This window comes from Chroicocephalus ridibundus, chromosome 3 (genome assembly GCF_963924245.1).
Source record: "Chroicocephalus ridibundus chromosome 3, bChrRid1.1, whole genome shotgun sequence".
Taxonomy (NCBI): Eukaryota; Metazoa; Chordata; class Aves; order Charadriiformes; family Laridae; genus Chroicocephalus; species Chroicocephalus ridibundus.
In genome coordinates, this window is record NC_086286.1 from 58,551,723 (window position 1) to 58,578,407 (window position 26,685).

Below are 26,685 nucleotides of genomic sequence, written 5' to 3' on the forward strand. Positions count from 1 at the left end.
CACTCCCGCCCCATTTTCTATGAAAATCAGAATGTGGAAAGACATGCTTGCAGAAATTTCCTTCTTTATTTAAGTTTTTGGGGTTACATGTGGAGAAGCTGTATGGTGGGCAGCACAATCATTTTCTGAGGTGTGATTTACTGGCATCATTAATGTGCAACATCTGTAGCAGAAATAAAATAGGTTTCTGTTTTTTATGGCACTCAAACTGTATCTACAATTAAAAATATGCCTATTAGTTAAATAATAAGTATTAAGCTGTATTAGCCTGCTGTATGACAATGTTATTGTGTTACTTGCAGCCTGGGTTAGTGGTTGTGTTATTCATGTGGGAACAAGAGATGATGGCGGTCAGGTAGCAAATTCTCACCATCGCAGGAAAGAGCGTTTGAAAAGTTCATCCTCTGCCTGTTGAATCCATACAGGTAAGACACTGAAGCCGGGCTCCTGCCACCTCTGCTCCTCCTTCAGAGGAGTTTCAGAAGTGTGAGGTTAAGGGTGCTAATTATCTTGACAGGCATGGATTTCTGCCTGCCACGTGGGAACATGCCGGGCTGTCTCTGGGGGCCTGAAAACGACAAGGGCTTTGACACGGGATGGCAGGTGGGAAGCGGTTGTAAGAGCAATTGGGCAAGCATTTTCACTCCCAGAAGGGAAGGATGGTTTCAGTCAAAATGAGACTGCCTATAGATATGTGACCCAGTTTTGACTGGTTACAGAGGCTGAAAGAGGAAGAATATGGAAGACACAAGATGAGAGGAAGAAAGAAGTCACAAACGTGTTAAGTTTGGCTGCATGAAATGTTTTGTTACAGGTGTCTCCAAGTAAACTGCTGTGCAGATTACAGGAGACCTGCACTAAAATAGTCTTTTGTCGTCTTCCGTCGTGAAAGGTGATGACAATAGAGATAATGATGTGTTTTAAGGAGAAATCCTGACAAAAGGGTTTGATATGGGAAGGAGATGGATTTGATTTAGATCTCAGTCAGTCCTTGGACTGAGATACCCAAAGGAACTAGAGCAAGAAAGCAATGTATGTATGGTTTACAAGTGCACCTTCACTTTGCAGGGTACAGTTGTATTCTGAGTAACTGAAAAGAGCTGCAGTGAGCTGCTCTGACCAGAATTCAGCATCCTTGGCCACCTGTTGTGGGCAGTCAGTGCTATTTTTTGACCCACAAGGCGTTCAGAGTATGTTGCTGTACTTGCCTGATAAATCCATAAATAATAAGAAAAAAAGAACAGAAAAAAAAAATCAGGCAAAAGGGGAACTGACACAGATTATAATTACGTATGTTATCAGCAGAATTGGCAATAGGGAGCATGTTATAGTAGTTATTCTGTTGTACAACAACTGTTTTCCAGCTTTTTCTGGTTACAGGTATGTAGATGTTTGGTCAGCATGGGCCTAGCTGGCAGACTACAAACAGGGTCCGGTTTGTGGCATGTTTTCCTTCTGTCCTGCAGCCTTTTCCTCAAAATAGTATGGAAATAGTGCTTAGGTGCCCCAGGCTGCTGAACCGTTTCAGTGGTTCCTCTTCTGCACAGACGTCTGATTTGAGCCATGTGCATCTGTGCTGGGTAGAGGGGAGTCAGGCAAAAATATGCCTGTGAGTATGGTATAGCATCTAGGAGTAAAATCTGCCATATCCGTAGCAAAGATCTAGGGAATATCAGAAAATGGGGGTCTGAGTGATATTATGGTGCTGTCTGCATTTAGGTCCTGCTTGATTTAATATTACGTATTCTTCCTCATGCTGCAACACTAGAAGTCATTGGAGTTTTGATAAGTACCTGGTTTTAAGCATTTTTTGGTCAGCGACTGAGTTTTCTTGATGAAAATCCTCAGCGCTTGAGCCAAAGTGGGTGTTGCTGAAGTCCAGAGACATAGAGCAGCTTTGCTTTCTCCTGCAGCCTGTGTTTAGGCACTGGAAAGCAGCGTTTCCTGGCGGGTAGAATCCTTCTCTTTTTTTCTTCTTTTTTTTTTTTTGGTATTGATATTTAATCAGATACTCAGAGTTTTGTCTGCCTTCCTCTTGGTAAAGGTGTGCATGCAAAGGGGTTGGAGTAGATGACCTTTAAAGGTCCCTTCCAAGCCAAGCTGTTCTGTGATTCTGTATGCAACAATGCTGCTCTCTCACGAATTTTCCATATCTTTGGTGATATTCATATATGCACAGTCCTGCTCTGTAAAGGGGTTGCTAAGACCTTCTATAGTATATATGTTTCTTGCAGGTCAGGATAAAAACTGATTCTTGTTTTACAAGGCAATGTGGCTTTTACCCATTTTTTTTTTTTTTTTTAAGCGTTACCATGTTGACGTTACCATTAACACTAATAATTTTAACATGTAATTTTAACATTCCCGTGTGAACGGCTGACTTATTATTTGCTATTGTTCAGCCTGTAGCCTGTTTTTAAAGCTAAGTGTGTGTCTGTTTTTGAAGGAAAACCTGGGCAACTAGATGAAAATATCCCACTAATTTGCATTAAATTTCTAAAGTTTGGTCATAGAAAAAAATAGTTTAATCAATACATGAAGATATTTGTGCTCATTTCATCCTTTTCTTGACAGTTTTCTCTCATTTCCAATTTGTGTAATTATTTTCTAGCCTCTGAGGTTAGTATTGTCATCATTTCGTTGTTCCAGAGATCTTTCTTGTGTGATTATGGAGGAGGAGACGGTAGTCAGATACGCAGCTTTGAACAGACATTCCTCCTGATGGGTTTGGAGTGATGAAAGACAAATGGGGAGAACGTCAAACCCAGCAAGGAAGGCAGGGCAGTCTGGCAAGACTCCTCTAGTTTTTTGAGAGTTTCAGGAAATAGGATGGCAAAAGTGTGCAATACCATTGCTCCATAAATCAATCTAAGGAGAATGGCATTTGTGGAGTTTTTTTCTCCTATAAAATAAGCTAAATGTTTTTGCCATAACTGCAGAGAAGCAATAAAAGGCTAGTGAAGGCAAAGGTTATAAACAAATCATTTGGTGCCGACAGAGGGTCCATAGATGCTGACAAGAAACAAATAAAGTACTCTGTTCTGATAAATTTCATTGATTTCTGCGCCGTGTCTTTACGGTTGCAGCCTTCCCTGTTATCTTGTAGCTCCAAACCTTTCATTATGGCTTCAGATGATAACAGCTGTTGATATGCTGCAGGAGGTTGCAGTGACTGCCATAGGGGTAAAGTACCATTTGCTAAGAAATAATTAGGAATAACCCCATGGCTGGGTAGCTTTGATCTGCCTGTGGTGGTGTCCTTGCAGAGGACATTATATGCCAATACTGCATCTGTTTCCTGGATGAGTTCATGAAACCTTTACACATGCTCTATAAAGCACTATAACCAGAAGGGTCCCCGCTTGCTGTGCCGGTACCAGTGGTCCGCTGCTGCGCTCTGCCTGGCCTTGGTCGGACCACTGCATCAAGACTGTCCAATGTCCACCTCTTTCACCTAAACACGTATATCTGAAGCTTTTTTGCTGCTGTGGCTAACCCTCCTCTCAGTGCCGCATTAGGCCGTTCATGTCCAGCTCAGGTACCCACTTTACAGATGTAACAGCAACGTAAATGTGTCCCTAGCTGCCGGACTTGCACAAGCCTCAAGTCAGCAATATTAACAAAAATAGAAAGTAAAAACATGAAAGCAGTCCCCAAATCCTCTGTGATTCCCTAACAGTACGAGGTGGGATACAAGGTACCTCTGAATCCCAAGCGTTTTAAGCAAATGACCGTCCCCCTTTACTCCAGGTAAGCACAAATCCAACCGTTAGTTTCTGGTTTGCTTCTGATCTGACGCTGGGAGGAGAAGGGGGCCTGAAGCGCGGTCTTGAGGAACTTTTAGCAAAAGAGAGGACAAGCTGCGGGTGTGTGGTATAACCTGATACTGGCATATGCTATGTGGATGCTGGAAAACTGCCAAAGCACCTGCAGGCAGCTGCTTGGCAGGAGCATTAGGCAGTACTTGGTTCCTTCTTTCTTACTAAGGGTCGGTGAAAGACTGGGAAGAGTATGCGTATGTGGAAGAAAAACCAGGATAAAGAGGACAAAAGGACCACAAACCAGGCCATGCTTATAGTACTGTCCACGATGCTGGAAATAACTGTGGACTGTTTGTTATTTTGAAGAAACTCAAGCTCCAGCTATGCTGAGATGAATGAATTTGAAAGGAACTCCTCTTTATTCAGTAAATACGCTCTATGGAGTTACTCCTTGTAAGATTTCCATTCCTCTGCAACCCACCCCGTCATACCAGCTCGGGGTGCTGCAGTGTTCCCGCAGTGCTAAAAATGTTTTCAGAGGATTACAATTCCACTGGAGCATTTCTGTTCTTTGCCTTTATATGCAGATTTGTATTAGTGGGCATAAAAGATTATTTAGCTACTGCTGGATTAGCCCTGAATCTTATCATCTGCTTCTGCCTTTGACCTTGCGTGTTGCTTGCTGCGGTCCTGTCTGCCTCACCATCCTGAACCTTTTACTCTTCTGCAGCTTCTGAGTACAAATAAAAAGCCAAGGACAAGTTCGGGGTGTCTCAGGGATGTGGTTCCAATGACTTACTGCGCACATATGTTTCAAGGACAGCTACTGTCAGCTAGGAGAGAAGGTAGCGTACAGGTCAGATGCCATCGCAGAAGAGATGAGGTGGCTCTCCGGGGACCTGCCTGCTTGCATGCCCACTGCTGCTTGTTGCTCTTCTTAAAGACACTGATGTTGGCTTGGAATAGACTTGCTTGTTTTCCCTTGGCAAAAAATACTGAGTATTGCTTGTGATGAGGGGTACTTTTAACTGGAGGTGATGAAAGAGTGTGGATTATTGAGCATTAGGATAGGGAGAGGGGACAGGAAAGTCTACTGGTACCTAAACCTGAATCTTGGTTACACCAGTGACTCTGCTGACACTATTTCAGTTGGAAAGAAGGATAAGGGAACGGAGGGTCAAGCGCTGCAATTCTTAACCATCCTTATGAGGGTATCTAAAATCCAGAAGTCAGATCCATAGTTGATCCAATCCTTTTGTCTTCACGGGATTTACACAGAGAATAAATCTTGGCAAATGTATGTGTTCTATAATACTTTTTTCTTTACGACTCTGGAACACAGTTGTATTTTAGAAGTTTTCATGGTCTCATTGACGTTTTGCAGGGCTCCTTCCTTGCAGCACCGTGGAATGCTGTGTTGCTTTTGGGAGGTTGCCACACCACGTTGTCTACCCCAGGCTAAGGGATTTTATTTATTTTTATTTCACATTGTTTCAGCTGTTTTCACTTTTACTTTATTTCCATCCTCCAGCAGAATTTCTTCATGAATGTGGCAGCACATTGGGTTTCTTGGTTTATGAGTTGTAGTTAGTTAATAGCCTGCTGGATTTGTTTGCCTTTGTCTGAGAAATTTTAATGCTGTAGCAGCAACAGAATGAAAGGTGACACTGCAGGAGCTGAGCTCTTATCAAAGTGAGGGAAGAGATGGAAAAGTTGTTCCCCCAGAACACTGCTGATCTGAGGTCTTTCTAGCTGTCTTGTTCCTCTTCAACTGAAGTCCCCGGATGAGGTGCTATCGCTCTTGTAAGTACAAAAGGAAATCTTCGGTAGGGTATATAGCAATGTAATTTGCAATGTGACTGTATGTGTGGTTAAATTACGTGCACATATATACACTGAGATCTGTCCTCTACAAACTCAGATTATTTTCTTAACTATGATTTAAAGAAAAAATAGTTAGTGCAGTGGTTGCTTTTCTGAGCCTGTGTTGCTTCTATGCTTTCTGTTCTTCGTTATATAGGTTTTCTGTTACTAAGACTGCATTAAATGACATTCTTCATCTCTTATTTTTACGTTTTTTTGTCTTTGAGCCAGTTAAACGATCAATTAAACTGTCATTGTGAATGAAATCCGAATACATTTGTATATCAGTAGCAAGATAAATGTCGGCTGTCCTGTCTAAGGCTATAACTTAGCATTCAGTCTTTTGTTATTGTCTTGGTTTCAATGAACAGATAAGCACTGTTACCTTTCATAATAGAGTGACTGTTCACAGAGGGGCTGCTGAAGGCTTTGCTGTAATAATAAGGTGAAACTGATAGGAAGAGACTCATCTTGTACAATAAAACATAGCTCCGTTTACTGATCTAGAAAAGGAGGAAATGTCTGAAGGCCTGCTTCTCATTTCTCTTGTAGGATTACCTTGACTGTATCACCGACCAGACCAAGCTCTCCCTGGGGACAGAAGAGCGATCAGCCCTGTTTGGAAACATACGGGATATCTACCGTTTCAACAGGTAAATTCGTATTTAACTAAATGAAAACAGTTCAATAGCCTGCATTAATGGGGAGGGAGCAAGCCAAGCAAATACTCTTTAATCACTTTAATACAGCCAAGATATATAAATTAAGAAATACTCTTTGATTCTCAGCAGGGTTGGTTTGCTGAGATCAGATTTTTTTAGCTGTTTATTTTATAGTTCAAATGTGGTCTCCGTTTACTGATTTTGTTTTCATGCTGGGTATTTCCATGAATATAAGCCTAGCCTGCTCTGTTCCCTAACTGAGCCTAATGCAAGACCACTGTGAATGAAATTCTCACCTTACTAGAGGTGTCGTTTTATTCCTGCTATATTGAGTCCTTTTGTGTACCGCTATACATCACCCAGATCTGGTTTTTGTAGTGTTTTATACTACTAGGGGCTCCCTCAATTAATTTCTCAAAACTGTGTTCAAGTACCTTTCCATTTATTGAAGACTTCTGTTCAATATCTTTACATCCTTCTCTAAAACTCTGCAGATGTGATTCTAGTGTATATTTGAAGCCTGAAGTAAAATTTCTTGCTTGTATAGCTAGTGCTGCATTGTGTGGGACCTGTGGTATCTGCACTTTTAGGGGCATGCTAATGATACTTCTGTCTGAATCCTCTGTTACTATAAAAATAATTAACTTCTTCAACATTTAAGGAAAACCTGAGTATTCAATTGATGTAAGAAATATATTGGCATAAAGTTCCCACGTCTTTTATATCCCATTACTCCTGTAAAAGCTCTCTTAACTCTGCTGTAGTCGAAAAAACATCTCACAAACTACAGTGTTTTCTGAAGAACATATAATTTAATTGAATCAAAAGGGGAGGGCTAGTGTCAAAGAGCATCTTCAATGTTTTTTCCATCATCATGGGAAGCTACTGTAAAGTGCTTCAGCTGCTGGGATTGCTGATCAGTGTCAAAGGGAAGAGTGGGGACGGATCTGTTCAGAACTTACGGACAAAGATGAAACCTAAAAATCTTTTCCTGAAAGTTAAAACAGCTACTGCAGAGTAATGGAAGTACACTTAACTAGAAAGCAGCTGTGTCCTGCTTCGGCTACAGCTGACTTGACTGAATGGCTAACACGATAGTAAATACACAGTGGTAGCCTGATCATGTGTTTTAGAGCCATGAGACACAGATTGTAAGCTTACAGCTTCCCAGCAGTCACAGGATGGAAAAAAACAGTCCTGGCCATTATATTTTCTGATCCTTCAAAAGCTAGAGGAATGGCAGGCTCGGTAGTTAGGAGACATTTATACCAGCATCATTGCAAATATTACCTAACAAAAGTACTTTCAAGTATGATCAGTCACTATACAGAAAAATTGACTTGCAAAAAAAAAATATTTGCAGAGGTTAAAAAGCAAAAAAAGAAAAAAAGCGGTTTTGGGGCAATTTTAGAGATGGATATATTACAATGGTTAAAACTCACTGGAAAGTTGTCTAAAGCCTCTAGTAAATTACTAATGTACTTCAGGCCTTCTAATTTAAAATTCTACATGGAAATTGTGAGCTTTTCAGACTGAACACTCATTGTAGATCCCAATATAGCTTTCAGGATTAAGTTCCCTCCTGTGCGAAACTTGGCATGTAGTTTCTGGGTCCTAACCATACTATAGAGCCTTTTTATTTATTTTTATCTTTGAAAAAGGTCCATTTGGCCGTTCTGTGTTGGTAGTTTCAGATGCTTTTTGTGAGCATCATTTTACAGTTTCAGAATGATCGTGTTTTTCTCAAACCATTTGATCAGGTTTTTTGGACTTTGTGTAGGTCTGAGAAATTTCCTTTCGGTAAATGGGAATTTCTCTCAGCTAAGCTACTCAGGATTTTTAGGTGTTGCATTAAGTGGCAGAAGTGATGGTCAGGATGGTAACTGCTAGTCCTGTGACTGTGATCTCTTCCTGGAAAGCTATTTCTTAAAGCAGACTCACTGATTATATACTGGTCCACTAGTCCTGCTCCATCTCTTGGGAAAAGTGCCCCCACTACTAACTTATTTATTCAGAAGGGGAAAGTGTTCTCTAAGTCAGCATTTGCTGCCGTTCTTCCCTGGAGATTTTTCCCAGTGTCAGTTTAGGATAAATTCTCTACCTGTTACCATGACTTGATTCTGAAATGGGAAGTCTGCAGAGAAATGTGCTCAAGTTTAGTGCTTCTACCAACACTCAGACGATCTTAGCAGAGGCCAAGCTGAAACCTCTGCTGCTGACACAGATCATTCTGCAGGGTCCTTGTCCATCGGTGACTACTGAAGCAAACAAATAGGGTGCAGGGCCGTTTTCTGCAACTGCCGTGTTCAGCAGTTCCTGTGCTCTGAGCTTCACGGGGGTAAGGGCTGCCTTGTTGTCAGGAGGAGCCTTCGTAAAACCTGTAAGAACTCACCTTTAGTGGAAGAGGTTTGTGGTTTGTTTTTTTTTCTGAGTGGAAAGAAATTAGTCTTGGCCACAGTGAAGTTGTATCAAGGCTAAATTTCTCTTGATTTCTTTTTAATTTTTACTGAAAGTCTGGACTTTTCAGATTAATTTTCCAGAACTTTATATGGGGAAGATATTCTACCGGGAAGACTGGATTGTGCCTGCTTTGTCCATTTTTGTTTAAAATGCCATGCTCTGTCAGGCACTGAGTGAATTAAGTTTTTCAGAGATGCTGTTGCTTTAGCATTTATGGCTAGACTTCACAGTACTTGGTCATCAGCTGGGTTTTTTTGGTAGTGTATTCAGGACAAACCATGCTGTTTCCTGTGTGTTTCCATTCCACGCAAATTGCCTGTCCGATGTCCCTGTCATTACTATCTCTCACTCGCTCCAATTTGGATTGAAACAGAGGAGAAAAATACTTGTGTCTTGCTTTAAAATGGTCTGGTGATGATATAAAATGAATAAAATAAAAAAAAATTAAAAAATGCCTCGCCTGAATTGTGTGTGCAAATATGGTGATTATTTGTAGACCTATAAATGTGATTATCTTGCTCCTCTTGACCTCCTGTAGTCAACAGCTTGATACTAATCTGCACTTTGTCCTATTGAAAGTCTTCACCCACGGAGGGAAGATATTGTATTGTCTTGAAAATAATTCATACTCCAAAAAATCGAAGCATCCTAAAAGACATTGTAATGAGACTTTTATTCATTTGACTTGAAAAGGTAACGAATGTACTGCATGAAAAATTATCAGTTTCTTTATGCTTACCTTTCTCATCCCAAAGGAATTAGCAGTAGCTATTGATGATGATCGTACAGACGCAGTTTTTTCCAGCCCATAATAATTTAAGCTGTATAACTCAGTACAGGGTCTTAAATGGCACTGGCACTCATGGCATGTTTCAAACTGAGTCTTGTTAGTGATTCGGCTGCAAGAGCAGGGGGTTCCTCTAGCGGTGCCCCCTCGTGCTCCCTCCCTCTGGGCGGTTGGCGGGAGCGAGTCGCAGAGGCCGAGAGCGGTGGTACCACCTGTGAACAGCCTAAAACCTCTGGATATTCAGGTGAAGGGAACTAATGCTTTTCTCTGTTGTCTCTTCTGCCACCTGCCAGGTACTTAGATGTAGCCTATAATAATAGCCCTGCTTTTTCGCATGACAACTCGGTACTATAGGAATTTATTTAAGTTTTTCAGGATTCTTGAGCATGACAGATTTGTTACTTTTACAGTGGCAGGCTGCTCTTACCAATTCCGTTCTTACCAGCCGGGTGAGACAGGAGAGAGTGCAGTGCAGGTAACAAAATCTTTCAAAGCACAGCCCTTACACTATGGGCTTGTGCCAAAGATACAAGCCACTAGCATATTTACTGCATAAACTTGGACTCATTGCATGAATATGTAACATCTTTAAGTGTTGCATTACTGTATCCTGTAGGAGAAATAGTGTGGTATTATAGGAGACCAGTAGGAATAAAATGGCCATCAAGGTGCTACATACCCTAAGCCATTGGGAGGACGTCTGCCTGCCGGACAGCAGGAGTCCTCTGAGCCTGTTCACTGTGTTCAGTATTATTTCCAAAGCTCATCTGTGGAACACAGTCAGCCATTATAACTAATGGTTATGGTCACCATTGCTACAGCTTCCTACTTTTGCTGATGTAAAGGAGCTTCATGAGGGTGGGGTATCAAGCAAGGGTCATATTTTTATTCGCGTTTTGCTGAAGGGAGAAGTTGAGGTGTGGAGGTTAAATTGTTGCTGTACGGACTGGCTTAGTGACCACTGAACCGAAGGTCTTTGTCTGTCTTTGTTCCTTGTGACTGGCTGCTGATTTCTCCCCTTCCTTCCTCCAGTAATTAGAGAAGCAAAGAACAAGTCAGGAAAATTTTCTGGTTTGCTCCTTTTCTTACAGAGGGAAATTGTGCAAGCTTAGAGGGGAAAAGGGTAGTTCCCTAGGCATAGGCTTAGCAGCTCTTGTGCAAAACTCATTCAGGGAACCAGCTGTGACCCGGGAGAAAAGCAGCCCAAAACGGAAAATCATCTGATGGGAAGTAGGGGTGGGGGTGGGAAGAAAAGTTCTATCAAAGAACAATTTGGCAGAAAACTCATCTTCTCCTCTCGTTTTTCCAAGTACATCTTTCAGTAAGACTAAAGCCTATTTGGATCAAGGAGAGACCTTTGAGGTTTTCTTCTGCCTGAGCTCTTTCTTTCACTGAATTGGCTTTCGAGAACTGAGTTTCATACAACAGTGAACATGCTCCCTTATTGCTTTGCTCCTGTTAGAATGAATTCATTTCCTGCTTGGCATGTCAAAATTATAAAATCCTCTCAGTAAGGTTTTATTTTTATGCATGTAGAATTTATATATTCCCTTCCAGAAAACTTTTTCCAGGCTAACCATTTTTCTTCAGTGAAGAGACCCACTAAAGGTAGACAAATTTTCCTGAGTGAGCTTATTACCATTCTTCTTGTACGTGTAATCCATCCCTGATTCTCATCTGTGTTTTTCAGACCAGCTTCTCATCTCCCTCAGTCAAGTAAAACTCCTAGAACATATGAAGTATTAATAGGACAGGGCATGTGCTTCAGTATCTTTTAAATTTTGTTAGTTTTAAATTGTGTTAGTTGATACACGAGCTGAAGAACTGTCTGACTTACACTGCTATGAGTATCATAGAAGAGCTGTCAGTCTGAAGGAAGAGGCTCAGCTTTGCTTAGGAGACCAGCAATCCATGGTCATTGTGATGTACGTGGGAATGGTATGTGGGAATACCATTTCCTTAAAGTGCTCCTCTGCATCCAAACAAAGAACAAAAAAAAACCCAGCAGCTATACATCTAGGGGGGAAGACGTGCACCAAAGGGCTTCTCGTTCCCTTTTTAGGACTCCCTGTGTTGTTATCAGTGCCATGAATGATGAGGCGCTGTCTGGCTCTGAGTGTACAGGTGTGTCTATTCAAAGGTGTGCAATAATTTTCTTTCCTTTTCCTGTTCTTTGTTTTAGTGAACTTCTGCAAGATTTGGAAAACTGCGAAAATGATCCTGTGGCTATAGCAGACTGTTTTGTTTCTAAGGTAAGTGGCTACTGCAGGAGTCTGCAGCACACCACCACTTGCTGCAGAGTGATATGGGGGAATGCAGAGTGATATGCTGGGACAAGATTAATTTGTTAGCTTTTGAGACCTAATTCTGACATCTTGTGTGACTTCAACCAAGAAAAGTTAGCAAATTTATGGAAAGGGAAGGAATTTCACTTAGGAGGTGATAGGTGGTGATGGTAGGTATCCGTAGCCTCAGATTCGCATTTTCAAAAATGAAGAAAAAAGTGTTATTTTCTTCAATAGGTACATCTGAACTGGTGGAGCTGTTGATCCAGAGTTCATTTTTAGTTCTTTTTTTTTTTTGTGGGCTATTACAGGGATTCTTTTTTTTTCTCCTTTTTTAATATTAGGTAATCAAGTAATACTCCAGTTACGCCTTCTCAGCTTAAAAAGAACAAGAGGATACAGCTTGGCTGCATTTTTAGAACAGGCAATAACCTTAACGTATTTGTGGCCATATTGTTCTCTGAGTTGCATTTTTTTTCCTGAATCTAGCAACCATATCTTTAATTTTCTTTTTAAAGGGGATGGCCCAAAGTCTAGCCTTAAGATTCAAATCTCATTCTCTCTGAAATACTTTGCATTTTCTCAACACTGATCTGACATCTTTATTCTGTTGGGTAATTCTGGAGCCAAATATATGGGGAGGGAGAAGTTGCTAGGTGCAGGAGAAATACAGGGAATCAAAGTAGGTATCTTTCATTGTAGGAAACCCAGAGAGCAAGTCAGGGAGAAGGGGAATGGCTATAATGGGAAGGACAAAAAGTGATTAAGTGATTTGGGCTACAGGTGACTCTAGTTCACTGCAGAATTCACCAGAGATATGCCGTGAATCTGTAGAACCCAAATGTGTTAAGAAATAATGCCAGCTCCATGGTATTTCTGGGGGAAGAGGAGTGGAAGAAGGGGCATGTAGTTGTTTAAATTTGGATAATGTCTCTGTAGATGTGTTTGCCTTTTTTCATCAAAAAAAGCCAAACCCTGTTGCCTTTTATACTTTGTCCTGGACTCAGTATTGCCAGCACCAAGCATTCAATGTAATAGATCTAAGACAGGGATTTAGGATTAACTGGACCACCATGAGGGGGTGGTCCAGTGATTTGTTTGGCGCTATTGTGACATAAGGGATTTTATTGTAAAGGGGAGTGATGGTACCAGCTTAGTGCTGCTCTTTCACCGGATCGCTTGCTTGAGTTGAGTTTGAGAAAGCTGTTATTTATCTAGTAATTGATCTTTTGTAAGCACCGAGAGGTCTTAGTGTTGGCACCACTACTACAAAAGTAGGATGTCTTTTCTTGCCCCATTGCAATGGGGTTTGTGGCATGTTGTTATTGCTCCAAGTAGCCTATATTGAATTGAAGGAGAGAGAATGGGATAAGGGCAAGCGCAAAGGAATAACCCCATGCGCACCCTGGGTCCAGCTGACTAGGAAACAGCTTAGCAAAGAGGGATCTGGGGTCCTGGCGGACAAGAAGTTGAGTGTTAGTCAACAGAGTGCCCGTGCAGTGAAGGCCAATTGTGAGGCCTTCAGGATATTTACAGATAGCAGAGTTTGGACCTGGTAGATCTTTCTGCTGTATTCTGCTTATCGCTGGGACCGCTGGGACTACTCCTGGCTGGGACATGAAACAGAGGTGGTGCAAGTGATAATAGCAAGTCCAGGAAAAAGTTGTGCTCTCATTCATATTGGCCAGCTAAAAGTAGTTTTCTGGTAGACTTTCTGGCCATTAGTTCCAAAATCCATCTGCATATCATTGCCTGTGCTTTTTGTTCTCTTGTCAAATGCTTTTAGTGTTTGTATTATTGGCTGGCAGCTGCCTGATGGCTCAGAAATTGCTAGAGATTGCAGTCCTAACAAGCACTTTTTAGTTTCATCCAGACAAGTGCAAACACTTAAAAGCAAAATCAAACAATACCAAAATACCCCACAGTTCTGGGTTTTGCCATGAAAATGTCATTACAGCAACTGCTGACTGTCTTAACAGACTCCGGTTGTCCATTCTTGGTTGCTTGTATCTTCCAAGCGTTCAGTAGTGGAAATAAAACTGCCTTTTTTGGCAGTATGCAGTCCTTCAAATCTTACGGGACTTACATTTATTGTTTGCTTCGAGTGTGCTAGATCTTCACTGTGACTTAAGCACGGGGATAATATCATGCTGAAGTCATAGCTCACAGCCTTAGCTAATGGATGTAGCTGCGCTGGAGCTTCTTTAATGCTTCCAGGGGAACCGTGCTTAGGTTACGCTAGTAACCTGGTGCCCTAGTGCCATTTTTTCCGCCCCTACTGGTTCATCTGTGGATACTGTAGTTGTTAGGAATTTAAACCTAACAATCAAGTTTTCACTGTAGGTACTGCGTTTACTTCTTGCATTTCACAAAGCTCAGTAACTGCACAAAGTAATAGCCATCTCTTCCTTCGGGGTTCACGCGGAAGGACACAAAGTTGGTTATGCAATGTAACAGAACAGTTACGGTTAAAGTAACGTTGGAGCTGTTTGGAACTAAAACGTTTTATATTTGTGAAAACATCTAGTGAGCTTAATTTTTTAAGATCTAGTTTTGATCTTAAATTTGATAGACTTTTTCTTTTGAACTTGACTTTGATATTTGGTTTTGCTCAATAAGATTTGTTGTGTAGCATATTATACCTCCCTCGCACAATCGTACATCACTGTGTTTCCTGTGTGTAACTTTCACGCTTGAGTAGTAAACAGCCTTGCAACTTTTAAGGGAAATAGAGTAAGGATTATCAAATCACTTTGGAAAAAAAACCTCATCATTGTGGATTTGAATCTTTATCTTAACATCTGTTGTGCTGAGTGCCCCACGTAATTAGCTTCTAAAATGGCAGCTTTTATTTGTTAACAGACTTCAGTAAGATGTTTTCAGTGTAAACTAGCCAGTAACATAAAACTCACTAACGGATAAAAGAGCTGTGCAAAGCTGTGACTTTGTATAAATATTTAATAACAACTTACAACATTGTATTAAATCCCTCTGCCTCCACATATTTTAATTCATTAATAACTCACACGCAAATAGGTACAAATGCAGAAAAACGTGTTTGTTTTGTTTTTTTTTTTTTTTTTTAAAGCCTGCTGTCTGGTCATTAATTGCTGCTTGTGCCTTTCTGCCCCGAACTGCAGATGGTGTGGATGGGTATTTGTTTAAGCAGCGTGGGATGGCTGCTGCACAGAAATAACCTGCCAGTGAGGGTAGTGGTGGACTAGTTTAGTTTCTACCAGCTCTGGTCCTGCCTCTTCCTCTAGAACTCTATTAACTCTAATTCTTTAAATGTCTTGGAGATATTTTGCTGGTAACTGTAATCAGAGGCTTGTAAAAAGGTTCCAGTGCAAGCTTAGCTATAGCTTAATTATTCACATAAAAAACTGTTTGTAAGTCTTCTTGCCAACTCAGTCTTTCATTTTCATAGTAATGATGCCAATGTTAATTAGAAGATTGACTACAGTATTCTACACGTTTACATTGAAGTGAGTTGTAAAGGAGAGCACAATTCTGGCATGTCGCTTTTCTCACTCAGCACCCCAGAAATTCAGAACATATGTTTTCTGAAAGACACACCAAGAGCTTAACCAAGGGGAAAGGGAGAATTACTCTAATCTAGCATCTCGTCAATGAAGAGGAGATCCAGGCAATTGGCTTCAGCTCGCACTCTGACTCAGCTCATTTTCTCAGTCTCCATTTTCTTTTAAAGTGCCTTTTATGGCTATAAAAAAGCGCAGCGCACCAGGAGTTGAGAGGAGATCGGGGACGCAGCCACGTGCTTGGCACTTCACTTCATGCGGAGGAGACGCACAGTGAATTGATTCAGCAGCAGGGGACAAGCTAAGTATAGCTGGCATCTGCTTGCCCTTGGCTTTGCTCGGTGTGGTGACATGTACTCAGTGCGGATGAACTCTCGGCTTGGGTCTCAGCTTTTGCACCCTCTACCACAACAGTTTTGGGCCCCCAGATTAAAAATGATTTCTGGAGCCACTCCAGCCTCCCTGCAGAGATGGTTTTCAATCTGGTTTGAAGACGCTTGAGATGAAAAAAACCTACCTTCAAGCTTGAGTAAGTTTAAGAACATCCAAAGAAATACTGATGAGCATAGCTGGTGCTTCGCTTACAGTGTTGAAAGTATTAATGGAAATATATTAAATCCATCTTAGTCCTGTTTTTTCTGTTGCTTCTGAACGTAGTTCACAGCATTGGCTTTACCCTGCAGGGCTTGTGCCCTGGTACGCTCCCAGTAACACAGTGCTTGCTCTGGGGAGCCTGCTGTGACGCGGAGAAGACCCAGCTGGGTGTGTGAACTAGATGTCCCTTCTTTGGCCGTGCTGAGGTGCTGGGTGACCAGGCAGGCAGTGGGAAAACGACCGTCCTGAGTAGCGCGGCTTCCTCAGGCTGGGGAAGAGCCTCTCTTGGAAGTGGCTCTCTCGGCCGCTCTCCTGACATGCTCACGTGAATCCCACTGAGGGCAAGGTGCATGATGTTGATTCAAATCAGCTTTTGAATCACCAGCCTCGTTCTGGAGGCAAAATACATGTAATTGTCTTTCTACTGGCATTATGCTCACATAGCTCGGTAAAAACAAATGCTCTCAGTAAAAGTAAATGCTCTCTGATGGTTTCGTGTGATGAAATGAGCTGTGGCGCAATGAAACAAGTACGCGCGTAAGTGCAGCATGAAATCTGGCGTCATGTCTGTTCAGAAAGCAGGGATGATTGTGAAACCATCCTTAAAGTTTTTAGAGGTGTTGAGGGCATGAGAAACCACCTTTTTCTTTTAATATAAGTTAGTTCCATTTAATAGCTAGACTAAAATTCCTTTAAAACCAAAAATCCTATTGAAAGCAGTTTTGACCTTGTGTAAAAACCAAACCAAAAACACAAAACCAAGAGGGAGAGTGTGAAAAGGCTCCTGGGGATTTCACACTTGCTTTTGATTTTGTGGGGGAATGTGCGCTCAGTTCACTCTGAAACCCTGCAGTGTTTGGCCTTCTTTGTTTTACAGATAATACTTTCATTTGTTAGAATTTCACAACGGATATTCTTTTCCTTTTTGTTTGAAAAGCAGAACAATCACATGATGATATTTACAAGCAAAATATATATGAAAAATAAATTGCCACAAAATGTTCTGCACTTTGCTTATGAAATAGTCCTATAAATTCCATTATTCTGTGATTGTAGCCATGGGAATATATTACAATTTATACCAAAGGCCCCTGAACGAAAGCCTTGTATTAATATATGCATATATAAAGTAAATCACCTTTTTTTGTCATACTGAATTTCTTCCTAATGCTCACTTTTAAGCACCTTGACTTATTACAAGTGCTAGCTAGTTTGGTAGTGACTGCCATAGAAAATGACAGAGTGCGATGTCTGTACTGCTCTGAGGTTTTTTAATTCTTTGTTTTGAGCGGAGAGGGTTTGGAGCTGCGGCCAGGGTCCCATGCCTGGACGTGGACAAGCTCTGACACAGACTCGCTGTCTCTGGGTGCGGACACAGGGCACTCGTACACCACCGTAAAAACTAGCTGTGACAGCAAAATTAGACCAAGCGTGAAAAAACAAGCTGAACCGTTTAACTGTATTTGTATCGAGACTACATTTAATTAGTTTCTTGGTCTCTAAACAAAGAGCAGTTTAATAAGCTTACAGCCCACTAGTGAGTTAAATGGGGATCGCAGTCCCCTAGAGAAACATTTATTAGAAGTTTGCTGGAGTTAGTTATTTTTTCAGAATGGTTATTTTTGAAATCCAGTAAAAAATACTGAAATGAATTGCAGTGACCTGTATTCATGTGGAGTAGCACCTTACATTATATGGGGTCCTCACTGGAAAAATGAGTGGCATGACCCGCTTTACTCCTGCGAGAGGGGGAAGGGAGCAGCGCTGTTAGAAATGGAGAGGGGTACTGCCTTAGCTGGGTCTTTCTGATGAATAGCCAAAAAAACCCCCAAAACCCAACAATGAGAAGCATAAGGCATGGCCTGCATCAGCCCTCCCCCCACATGGTGTTGCTCCTCAGAGCACTGTTGCCTTCTGTGAAGGCAGGTTCTTGGTCTCGCCATTCACCAGCGACTACCCGTGGGAGGCTGCCCCTCGAGAGCACAGCTGTTGTGCTGCAGAACCCCACAGTCCCTTCTGAAGATGCTTCGAGTGGAAACTGGAGTCTTGTTTACTACCAGAGGATTGCTTTCTATCGATCGAGGGCTCAGGAAAGAAAACTTATTTTAGGAAAGAAAATTTATTTTAGGAGCACTTGGCAGTTCTGCAGTGCTTTATGACAGTTCTGCAGTCTTCAGGACTCCAGCAAGCTGCAAAAATGGCGCATTATTTGGGATAGAAGTTGATCGGCAGATGTGAATTTAAAGCACACAGGAACCTGTTCTTGCATTGAATTAAATAATGGTGATTAAGAAAAAAATCTTAGGCCAAGGAGGAAAGAACAAAACTCAGGCTTTTGCTCTGAGAAGCTTGTCAGCATTAAGTGTGGGTAATTTCGCTGTGACAGGCAAGTGTGGAAACCCAGCTAAATCTAGTTACAACTTGTTTGGGTAATAACTGCCTGCTTTCACAAAGTCATAATTTACTTTTTTAAAAAAAAAAATAAATAAATTTAAAAAGATCACTTTTGTGGCTTCAAATTTTCATGCTTAGACTGTGCTCAAATGTCAAAGTATTATAGTTGATTGAAAATCACACACTGAGCAGAACCTGCAAAACTTACTTCTCCCAGCAAGCACGTGTGTGCTTTCGCACACAAAAAACTAGGTACGTGCACATCAGTTGTTTGAAGGGGGAATGTGTGTTGGTGTTATTTGTGGTTTTGGTGGGTTTTTTTAGGATATATAGATTGTCATAAAGGACCTTGGAGGCTCTGTTGCAAAGCTACTTGCTTTATCTCTGTTTAGGTTTTCTAATTTTTCTCTTTAGGTAAAGGAAAAATCTCCAAAAAAGGAAAAATGAAATTCAGTTAGTAGGGCTGTGGTAGTGTTAGGACTATCACAGTGAATTCATTGATCAGGAACTGGAGGAGGCATTGTCTTAATGTCATCATCTTGATCTTGCAGATCTGTTAGATGCTAGTTTTGGCAAAATGTGAATATATGTAAACCTTTCCTCCCCATGCAGAGTGAAGATTTCCACATATATACACAGTACTGCACCAACTACCCAAGGTAGGAATACTGGGTTCCCTTTCTTCTTTTGTCCCTTGGCCTGTTTATGTAATGTAAGTTACACACTGCATAGAAAACAAACAAACAAACAAAAAAATCATGCCCTCTCACACTCCACAACCGGAGGCAGGGGCAAGGAGTTTACTTTTTTTCTTAACTTAATAATAAAACCCACCAAACAACCAAACCCAACAAAAAATGAAGGATGTTCATCTGAAGTTTTATTTTGACCATTCTTGTCATTCATTGCTGTTATCCTTCTTTAGGAAATGATTGCCTTGTTCAGCAGTGCTCCAAATATGTAATTCCCAGTAAGACAGAATGGTTGCATGTCAAAGGAATACATAACCGAATGCATAAGATAACTTAAAACAGAAAAACAAGCAGCAGTGATTGGTTTAGGAACCTGCTGCCCCCTTTTACAAGGAAAGAAACAAACGGTTCTTGACTTTACCTACAGACTTACGGAGACAGTGTGTTTTAAAGCTATGTATTGATGTTTCCAGGTCGGTGGCTGCGTTGACAGAATGCATGAGGAACAAGACACTGGCCAAGTTCTTCAGAGAGCGGCAAGAAGCGCTTCAGCATTCGCTGCCCCTGGGCTCTTATCTCTTGAAACCTGTCCAGCGCATCCTCAAGTACCACCTGCTTTTGCACGTAAGCACCCATTAGAAATGTATTTTGTTTAGGGCTACTGCACATCAAAGTTCCTGCTTCTAGTACAAGATTTGATGTTTAGAAAGGTTGTGGGTTTCTTTACACCCTCTTTCTTTTGGGGGTGTTAGATTTCTACGTATGCAGACTCTTTCTGTCTTCGTCATTTCACAGTACGTGCATATATTTGGGGTGGGGAATTTATGGTAATTGTTTTGGACACATTGAATCAGTCTGTGTGTCCAAATAATTAGCTGCTTTTTTTTTTTTTTTAAACTCTCTGTAATTCTGAAGTTCTTTGTAAGATTCCTGTCATCATTAAACACTTTTGTACATGAATTTATTGTTCCAAGGAAAACCAGCATTTTTCCAAATGTTGCAATGCTGGGGGTGGTTGAAAGAAGGAATAAATACATATAAACACCCCGATTGGTAAGATTTTTGTGGAGAGGAATGACTGAGGAAGTGGGAACTCTTTCCATATTCAGTGAATTGCGTTAAGCAAGTTTCGGAAATTCCTGCTTTATTGTTAACGTTTTCCACATATGTTTCCTATTAGAGAGTCCTGTTCTAGTGAAGTGTAAAGACACTGATCCTTATTTAAAATGTCTGGTGCTTTTCTTCTCTCCAACTGTAAAGTAATGCGTGGTGTAATTCCATCAGGGTTTTATAAGGGTGTAGATATGTTCCGTGTTTTAAGAAAGCCGTTAAATGCTGTCTGAAAAAAGTCTCCTCCTCTCAGCGTGCCGCGTTCTCTTTCTGTGCCTCTCTGCTCTCATCAGCTGCTGCAAGTATTGTTGCTGCTAAACTGGCCGTAAAGGCTTGGCTTTGTCAGTCATCTTCTGTTAATCAAGTTGATAACAACATGGCAATAGTAACAAAGGCAGGAACGTTGCGTTTGGGTGATTGCAAAGCAAAGACAAAATAGTGCAGATAAAAACATAGTACTGCGTCTTGCTGGGAAAATTAATTTAGAAATAACAGGACTGTTTTTTTCCCCTCCTGTCTTAGGAAATAGAAAACCATCTTGACAAGGACACTGAGGGCTATGATGTGGTGCTGGATGCCATAGATACCATGCAGAGAGTGGCATGGCATATAAATGACATGAAGAGGAAACACGAACACGCCGTCAGGCTCCAAGTGAGTTCCCAATGAGATTTTGTGGGTGTTTGTGAGCCGGTTTTGTCAATTTATATGCCACTAACGTTTTTCAGTTTATCTTTTCTTTTAATCTTTGTCAGTCATAATTTAGACTCCTGTTGAGTACGCCTGTGGCTGTTTGATCTTAGAGACCACGGTCATAGCTGCTGCAGGAAAATCTCAGACATCTCCGCCCTACAAGCAGCATCCTGTAAAGCATTTATTTTGCAGTAATATGGAACTTAAGATAACTTTTCTTTCTTCCTTTCCCTCAATTGTACAGCACTGCTGTACAACCCTAGGGCATGGCTTTGTTCAGAAATCCTGTGGTTTCCGATTTCTCCCCTTTGTGCTGATTAGTTTTGTTTTGAGGCGTTTCTTGTGCTTCTTGTTTAAGTACTTTCCTCTTGGGCTTCCGAAGACTCATTGTCAGTTGCTTTATGAAAAGTATAAACCTAGAAATATGATAGTTAGAAAAAGTTTAACTTCGCTTCAAGTGAAGAATTTCTGAGGAGAAAACAAAAGCTACACCCTCAGTAACTTTTGTCATCAAGAGCAAACTATTCGGTGGAAACAGAACGGTCGTTCTGTTTCAAACTTCCTAGTGAATCATGATTTTACATTACATTTTCATCAGCAGTATTTATATTGCTTTAAGAAAATTTGGGGGGATTTTTTAGTTTATAAAAGGGAGTAATAGCCTTATACCATTCCATGAATCTGTGTCATGTTATTCTTTGTCCCTTTTTTTTAACATAAACGGTACTTATTGGCTCTCATTTTTGTGGGTTTTTTTTTTTTTGTTGCTGTTGTTTGCGTTGGGAGAATAGAATTACATTTGATGATGTCTTGCCTATAGCATCCTAACCTTTGCAACACATTGCTGGAAATGCATGCTAATGACTTACCAACAGCCCTTTATGAATCTGAGTAATGATAACCAGCAATATTTGGCAATAAAGAGGGTTAAACGCTTTTGGAAAAGCGGTGTGGTTTTGTGGTGATTTTTTTAATTTTTATTAATTTATTGAGCTCAGCTGGCAAATGTATGGGGTTGTGGAAAATGTTTAGGTTCATACCTAGGCTTTTAAAAAGTAAAATCTGTTTGTGCAGCCATAAGGATAGGTCTTCCGTGGGCTATCACACTGCCATTCGGATGGGGTCGTGCTCTTTCACAGCAGGCTGTCCTGGGGAGCTTGGGGCTTTTCACTGGGTCCACGCAGAGGAAACCACTACTCAGGAGGGCACATTTTACTGTGTCCAGCTCTGGAGCCCTCAGCACAAGAAAGGCATGGACCTATTGGAGCGGGTCCAGAGGAGAGCCACAAAAATGATCAGAGAGATGGAGCACCTCTCCCATGAGGACAGCTCTCCCGAGAGAGCTGGGGTTGTTCAGCCTAGAGAAGAGAAGGCTCCAGAGAGACCTTATAGCAGCCGTCCAGGACCTGAAGGGGGCCTATAAGAAAGCTGGGGAGGGACCGTTTGCAAGGTCATGTAGTGATAGGACAAAGGGCAATGGTTTTAAACTAGAGCAGGGTAGGTTTAGATTAGACATTCGGAAGAAGTTCTTTACAATGAGGGTGGTGAGACACTGGAACAGGTTGCCCAGAGAGGTGGCGGAGGCCCCATCCCTGGAGATATTCAAGGCCGGGCTTGATGAGGCTCTGAGCAACCTGATCTAGTTAAAGATGTCCCTGCTCACTGCAGGGGGGTTGGACTAGATGACCTTTAAGGGTCCCTTCCAACCCAACACATTCTATGGTTCTATGGTTTTAGTCTGGGCTTCGCAATAGGCCTCCGAGCGCCTGGCTGCAATGTTGCACGTGACCTACCAACCTCAGTAACGGTGCATGGTGACTTTACGCTGTCGGATGCTGAACCTCATACAGGAGAGTGGGAATGGCTTCAGCTGTTTTTGTTTGAGTCTTTATTTAAGAGAGATCTCCGAAATGAACGTGTCTGTTCTTCTTTGGTCTGTTGCAGGAGATACAGAGCTTGCTCACTAACTGGAAAGGGCCGGACCTCACGAGTTACGGGGAGCTGGTGTTAGAAGGAACATTTCGCATTCAGAGAGCCAAAAACGAGCGCACGTTGTTCCTCTTCGACAAGCTGCTGCTAATTACAAAAAAGAGAGACGAGATGTTTGTATACAAAGCTCACATACTGGTATGCTGGAGAGCAGGTGGTCATGCGCTGACTCTGGGTTTCCCCAAAACTCCCCTGTGACTCACATTGTTGCCTCTTGTTGTTGCAGTGTGGGAATCTCATGCTTGTTGAAGTAATACCAAAGGAACCACTTAGCTTTAGCGTCTTCCACTACAAAAATCCCAAGATGCAACATACTGTCCAGGTATGACGGAAACCTCCCTGCCCACTGGGTAACCTGACTGATGACCGTATGTTATTCCTTAGCCTGCATGGTGCAGTCAAGCATTTTCTCATGGTGCTACAATTTCTTTTTTATCAGGCAAAGTCGCAGCAAGACAAGCGCCTTTGGATTCTTCACCTGAAGAGGTTAATTCTAGAAAATCATCCTGCTAAAATTCCTGCCAAGGTAAAAATTAAAAAAACCCCACCACCTCACCACCTCCTTGTACATGCGTTTAACTTGGAGCCATCTTGTTAGCTGCAAGATGTGTGGTAATTGACAGAAATTTTAGACTCCAGGAGATGAACATGTTGTTTCCTTATGTCTTTAAAAGTTCCTCCAAATTAATGGGAAAGTTCCGCTAAAAGCATCTACAGGGCTTGGTACATGAGTAGAATTTAACTGGATTAGCTGCATTGCTGTCCATATTAGGATTTGCCTGCTAAGACATGAGTAACAGAGACGCGATGTCAGAAAGCTTGAGTATATAAAGGTGTACCTTAGCTTGATATTGCCTGTCTGCACAACACTGAGGTGCGCTAATTGCAGCATGTGCAGACCTTACCAAGCTAATTTTAATCTGTCTTGGTTAGATGTCATGGCAGTGAAGCCACTGGCAGGAGACACTTCACTTTGCAGAAACAACCCAGCCATTGCAAACCCTGCATCCCTAGCTGGGACATCTGAGCCCTTTCTGCTGAGATAGTTAGCAAGCTTTACGCCAGAGAAAATGAGGCACTGATATCATACTCATAGCTGTAATGTCTTGTAGAAGGGAAACCTCGTCCTTTTATTTGTGAAATCCTGTCTTAGAGCTCCAGGTGGTGTTTCCCAGTGTAACATGTCGCACCTCTCAAAGGGTGTAAACCCTAGTTAACTCTTGTCATGACACAGCAACCACTGACTCACGTGGAAGCAGGATTTTTTTCTGTTGGTGTCGTCCCCCCCCCCGAGTTTTACTGCTGGGTTTTTTTTTTTTTTTTCAGTATTAGGTTCACTAATCAGTTTCTCTGACTTTTTTTTTTCCACTGAGTTTTATGCTGTAATGGCTAAAAAATGTTACCTGTGACTGAGGTACACAGTGCTGTACTGTCTTTTTCAACAAAAAGAGAATTATGGGAGAAAAAAGCCCTAGCAGTTGCTATTACTGATTCTCCTCTTATCTTTTTGTTGACAAAGTTTATTGAAGGTATAATGTTTATGCTGGTATCCATGCTTACAATGTAAATACTCATTGCAGTTTATTAGCTTGTAAAAAGAAATACTGCAGCATGATCTCAGCTTTGGTATCAAGATGTTTTTCTTACTACTGATTGGATTTTTTTATTTATCTATGGAAAAAATATGTAACGAAAAATATAATGCCATTTTAGAAAGGAAAAGTCTAAGCAAATAAATCTGTGAGGTTGTCTGCATGTTTTTTATTTAATTTTGTTTGTTTTTAACAAACCGGTAGTTGCTAGTTTTGAGATGTGTCCCTGCACGGATTTTAGAGGATTTAATAGTAGTCCATATCTGACGCCTGGTGGAAAATTAGTGAACTGCACCTAATAGAAGGGCAAGCAGGTTACGTAGGCTATTTTTATTTTGGTTTATTTTCTCACTTATTAGCTGATATGCTTGATAAAACATCCAGGTGATTTTTCCTATTAAAAAAAACGTGACAAACTTTAAACAATCATGAGATGCTTTTTATCCGGGTTCAATCTTACTTAAACCAAATTAAGATTCCTTTTTTTAATAGCTGTTCCTCAAGGAAGCCCTTAAAAGAAGCCAGATTGATAGTGTTTTCTGTGCTAACAACTTCAGAATTGAAAAATAATCAAGGAGTAAAACAATTTGATTTTTAGGGAGGAAATGTTCTGTGAATCACAAAAAAACTTGTGATTCTCAGATACTAGGGCCGGTTTTCTGCCAATCCCAGCAATATGGAGAGGTGTGTCAATGGCTCTAAACTGTGGGACTTGTAGAGAGGTCTCTGGAGGTTTGTGTCCCCGTGGAGGAGACCCAGTGTGTACAGCATGATCTCAGCGCAGCACAGCCCCTGTCTTTGAAGCCAAGGTAGTTTTTGCGGTCAGATGTGCCATCACTGCATCCCCCCCAAAATATCTCACGCTGGTGTTGCCATGGGTACGCGCTCCTTCTCTTGCTGTGCCAGCGGGGAGCTGGGTACGCAAGGTGGAGCTGCTCGGTGCGGTGAACAGCAGGGCTTTGTGTGAAGCCCTGAAGATAAGCTCTGGTAAACTCCTCCTCACAAAATTCTTCTGCGCATATGTAACGTGTCCAGCACATAGAGAGAGACAGAAAACAATACTGCTAACCATATTTATTAGTTCAAAAATTAAACCTGCTTTTGTTTACATATAAACTCACTACTATGTGTAATATGCGATGTAATTTGTCCTTGCAGCTTATAGTTTAACATTTTCATTTGTTATTTTTTCTCTTTCAGGCCAAACAAGCAATTCTAGAAATGGATGCCATACGTAAGTTGGTTCTTTTTCACTTCCATTTGTAAAAATGAATAAAACCATCTTCAAAAGTTTGGCTTTAACTGTTGGTTTCATCTGAGACCGAAGGCGGCCAGCCTTATGTTCCTTCAGTTATGAGCTTGCTGGAAAAAAACAAAATTGGGTGCAGATCCTGTGAAGCTGTGTAGACATTGGGCTGACTGATCCGCAACCAACAAGTTATGTCGTATGATGAGCACGGATGAGGCAGATTAGAGCTTCTGTAAACTCTGGCCACTCTCTTTTGTTTATTCCATGCTGACTAAATGTATGATCTTTCCTGTTTTGTAGCATAAGCTCCTCCTGGCTAGGACCCGCTGAAGGGCTAGCAATTAGCAAATGCAGCTTGAAGTACATAGCAGTGTTATGACTTATTTGTGCTGGCAAACCTGCAGCTGGAGGACAGCGAGGGAGTCTGCCAGATGCTCACCGTGCTGTGCACGGCCTCTCTGGAAGGGACACGAGGGAGCCCAGTGTCCCTGTGGTGGCAGCACGGCTGGCTGCTCCCGGTGTCCTCCGTCACCCTGCACTCCAGTTAGCACAGCAGCTGCCATGGCAGAAAGCACAGAACAGCCCCAAGAAAACTCCGTGCTGGGACGTAGCAGGCTTGTGCTTGTGTCTGAAGGGTTTACCTGCGTGTGTGTCCCAGGAGCCAAGGCTGGAGAACGCATGTGATGCTGCTGTCTGCGCTCTGAGTGTGGTCCCATCTGCACCGCCCCTGCTGCTGCATCTTCTGCTTGCTGCCTCTGCTGGTGCCGCCTGCGTTAGCTCTTCGTGTTGGCAGCGATCCCTAGCAGTGCAGGGAAATGAGAACAATAGTCCTGCGATAAAAATGTTGAGGGAGTCTTGGGGTAGAGCGGGCTTGTTATTTACTTACATAGTTGTATGGGTCAGGAAGGCCCTGACTGAAAAACCAGCAACTAAACACGATGATGGTGCATAAATGTTGCTGGGTTAGCCGCCTGGAGCAAGGCACAACTAAACGGGCAAGGCGTTTCCATGGCTG

The 26,685-nt window shown here is 41.7% G+C and overlaps 1 protein-coding gene across 4 annotated transcripts in view; it reads left to right on the forward strand.

The window, feature by feature from the left end:
- Positions 1 to 26,685, forward strand: part of PLEKHG1 (pleckstrin homology and RhoGEF domain containing G1) — a 140,081-nt gene that overhangs the window by 102,075 nt on the left and 11,321 nt on the right. For all 4 annotated transcript variants that reach the window (XM_063329291.1, XM_063329292.1, XM_063329294.1 and 1 more), the window contains 9 exons: positions 6,177 to 6,277; positions 11,716 to 11,785; positions 18,958 to 19,004; positions 19,511 to 19,661; positions 20,670 to 20,801; positions 22,785 to 22,967; positions 23,056 to 23,151; positions 23,269 to 23,355; positions 25,622 to 25,655. In XM_063329291.1, coding sequence (XP_063185361.1) covers positions 6,177 to 6,277; positions 11,716 to 11,785; positions 18,958 to 19,004; positions 19,511 to 19,661; positions 20,670 to 20,801; positions 22,785 to 22,967; positions 23,056 to 23,151; positions 23,269 to 23,355; positions 25,622 to 25,655 — 901 coding nt within the window. The remainder of the gene's footprint in view (positions 1 to 6,176; positions 6,278 to 11,715; positions 11,786 to 18,957; positions 19,005 to 19,510; positions 19,662 to 20,669; positions 20,802 to 22,784; positions 22,968 to 23,055; positions 23,152 to 23,268; positions 23,356 to 25,621; positions 25,656 to 26,685) is intronic.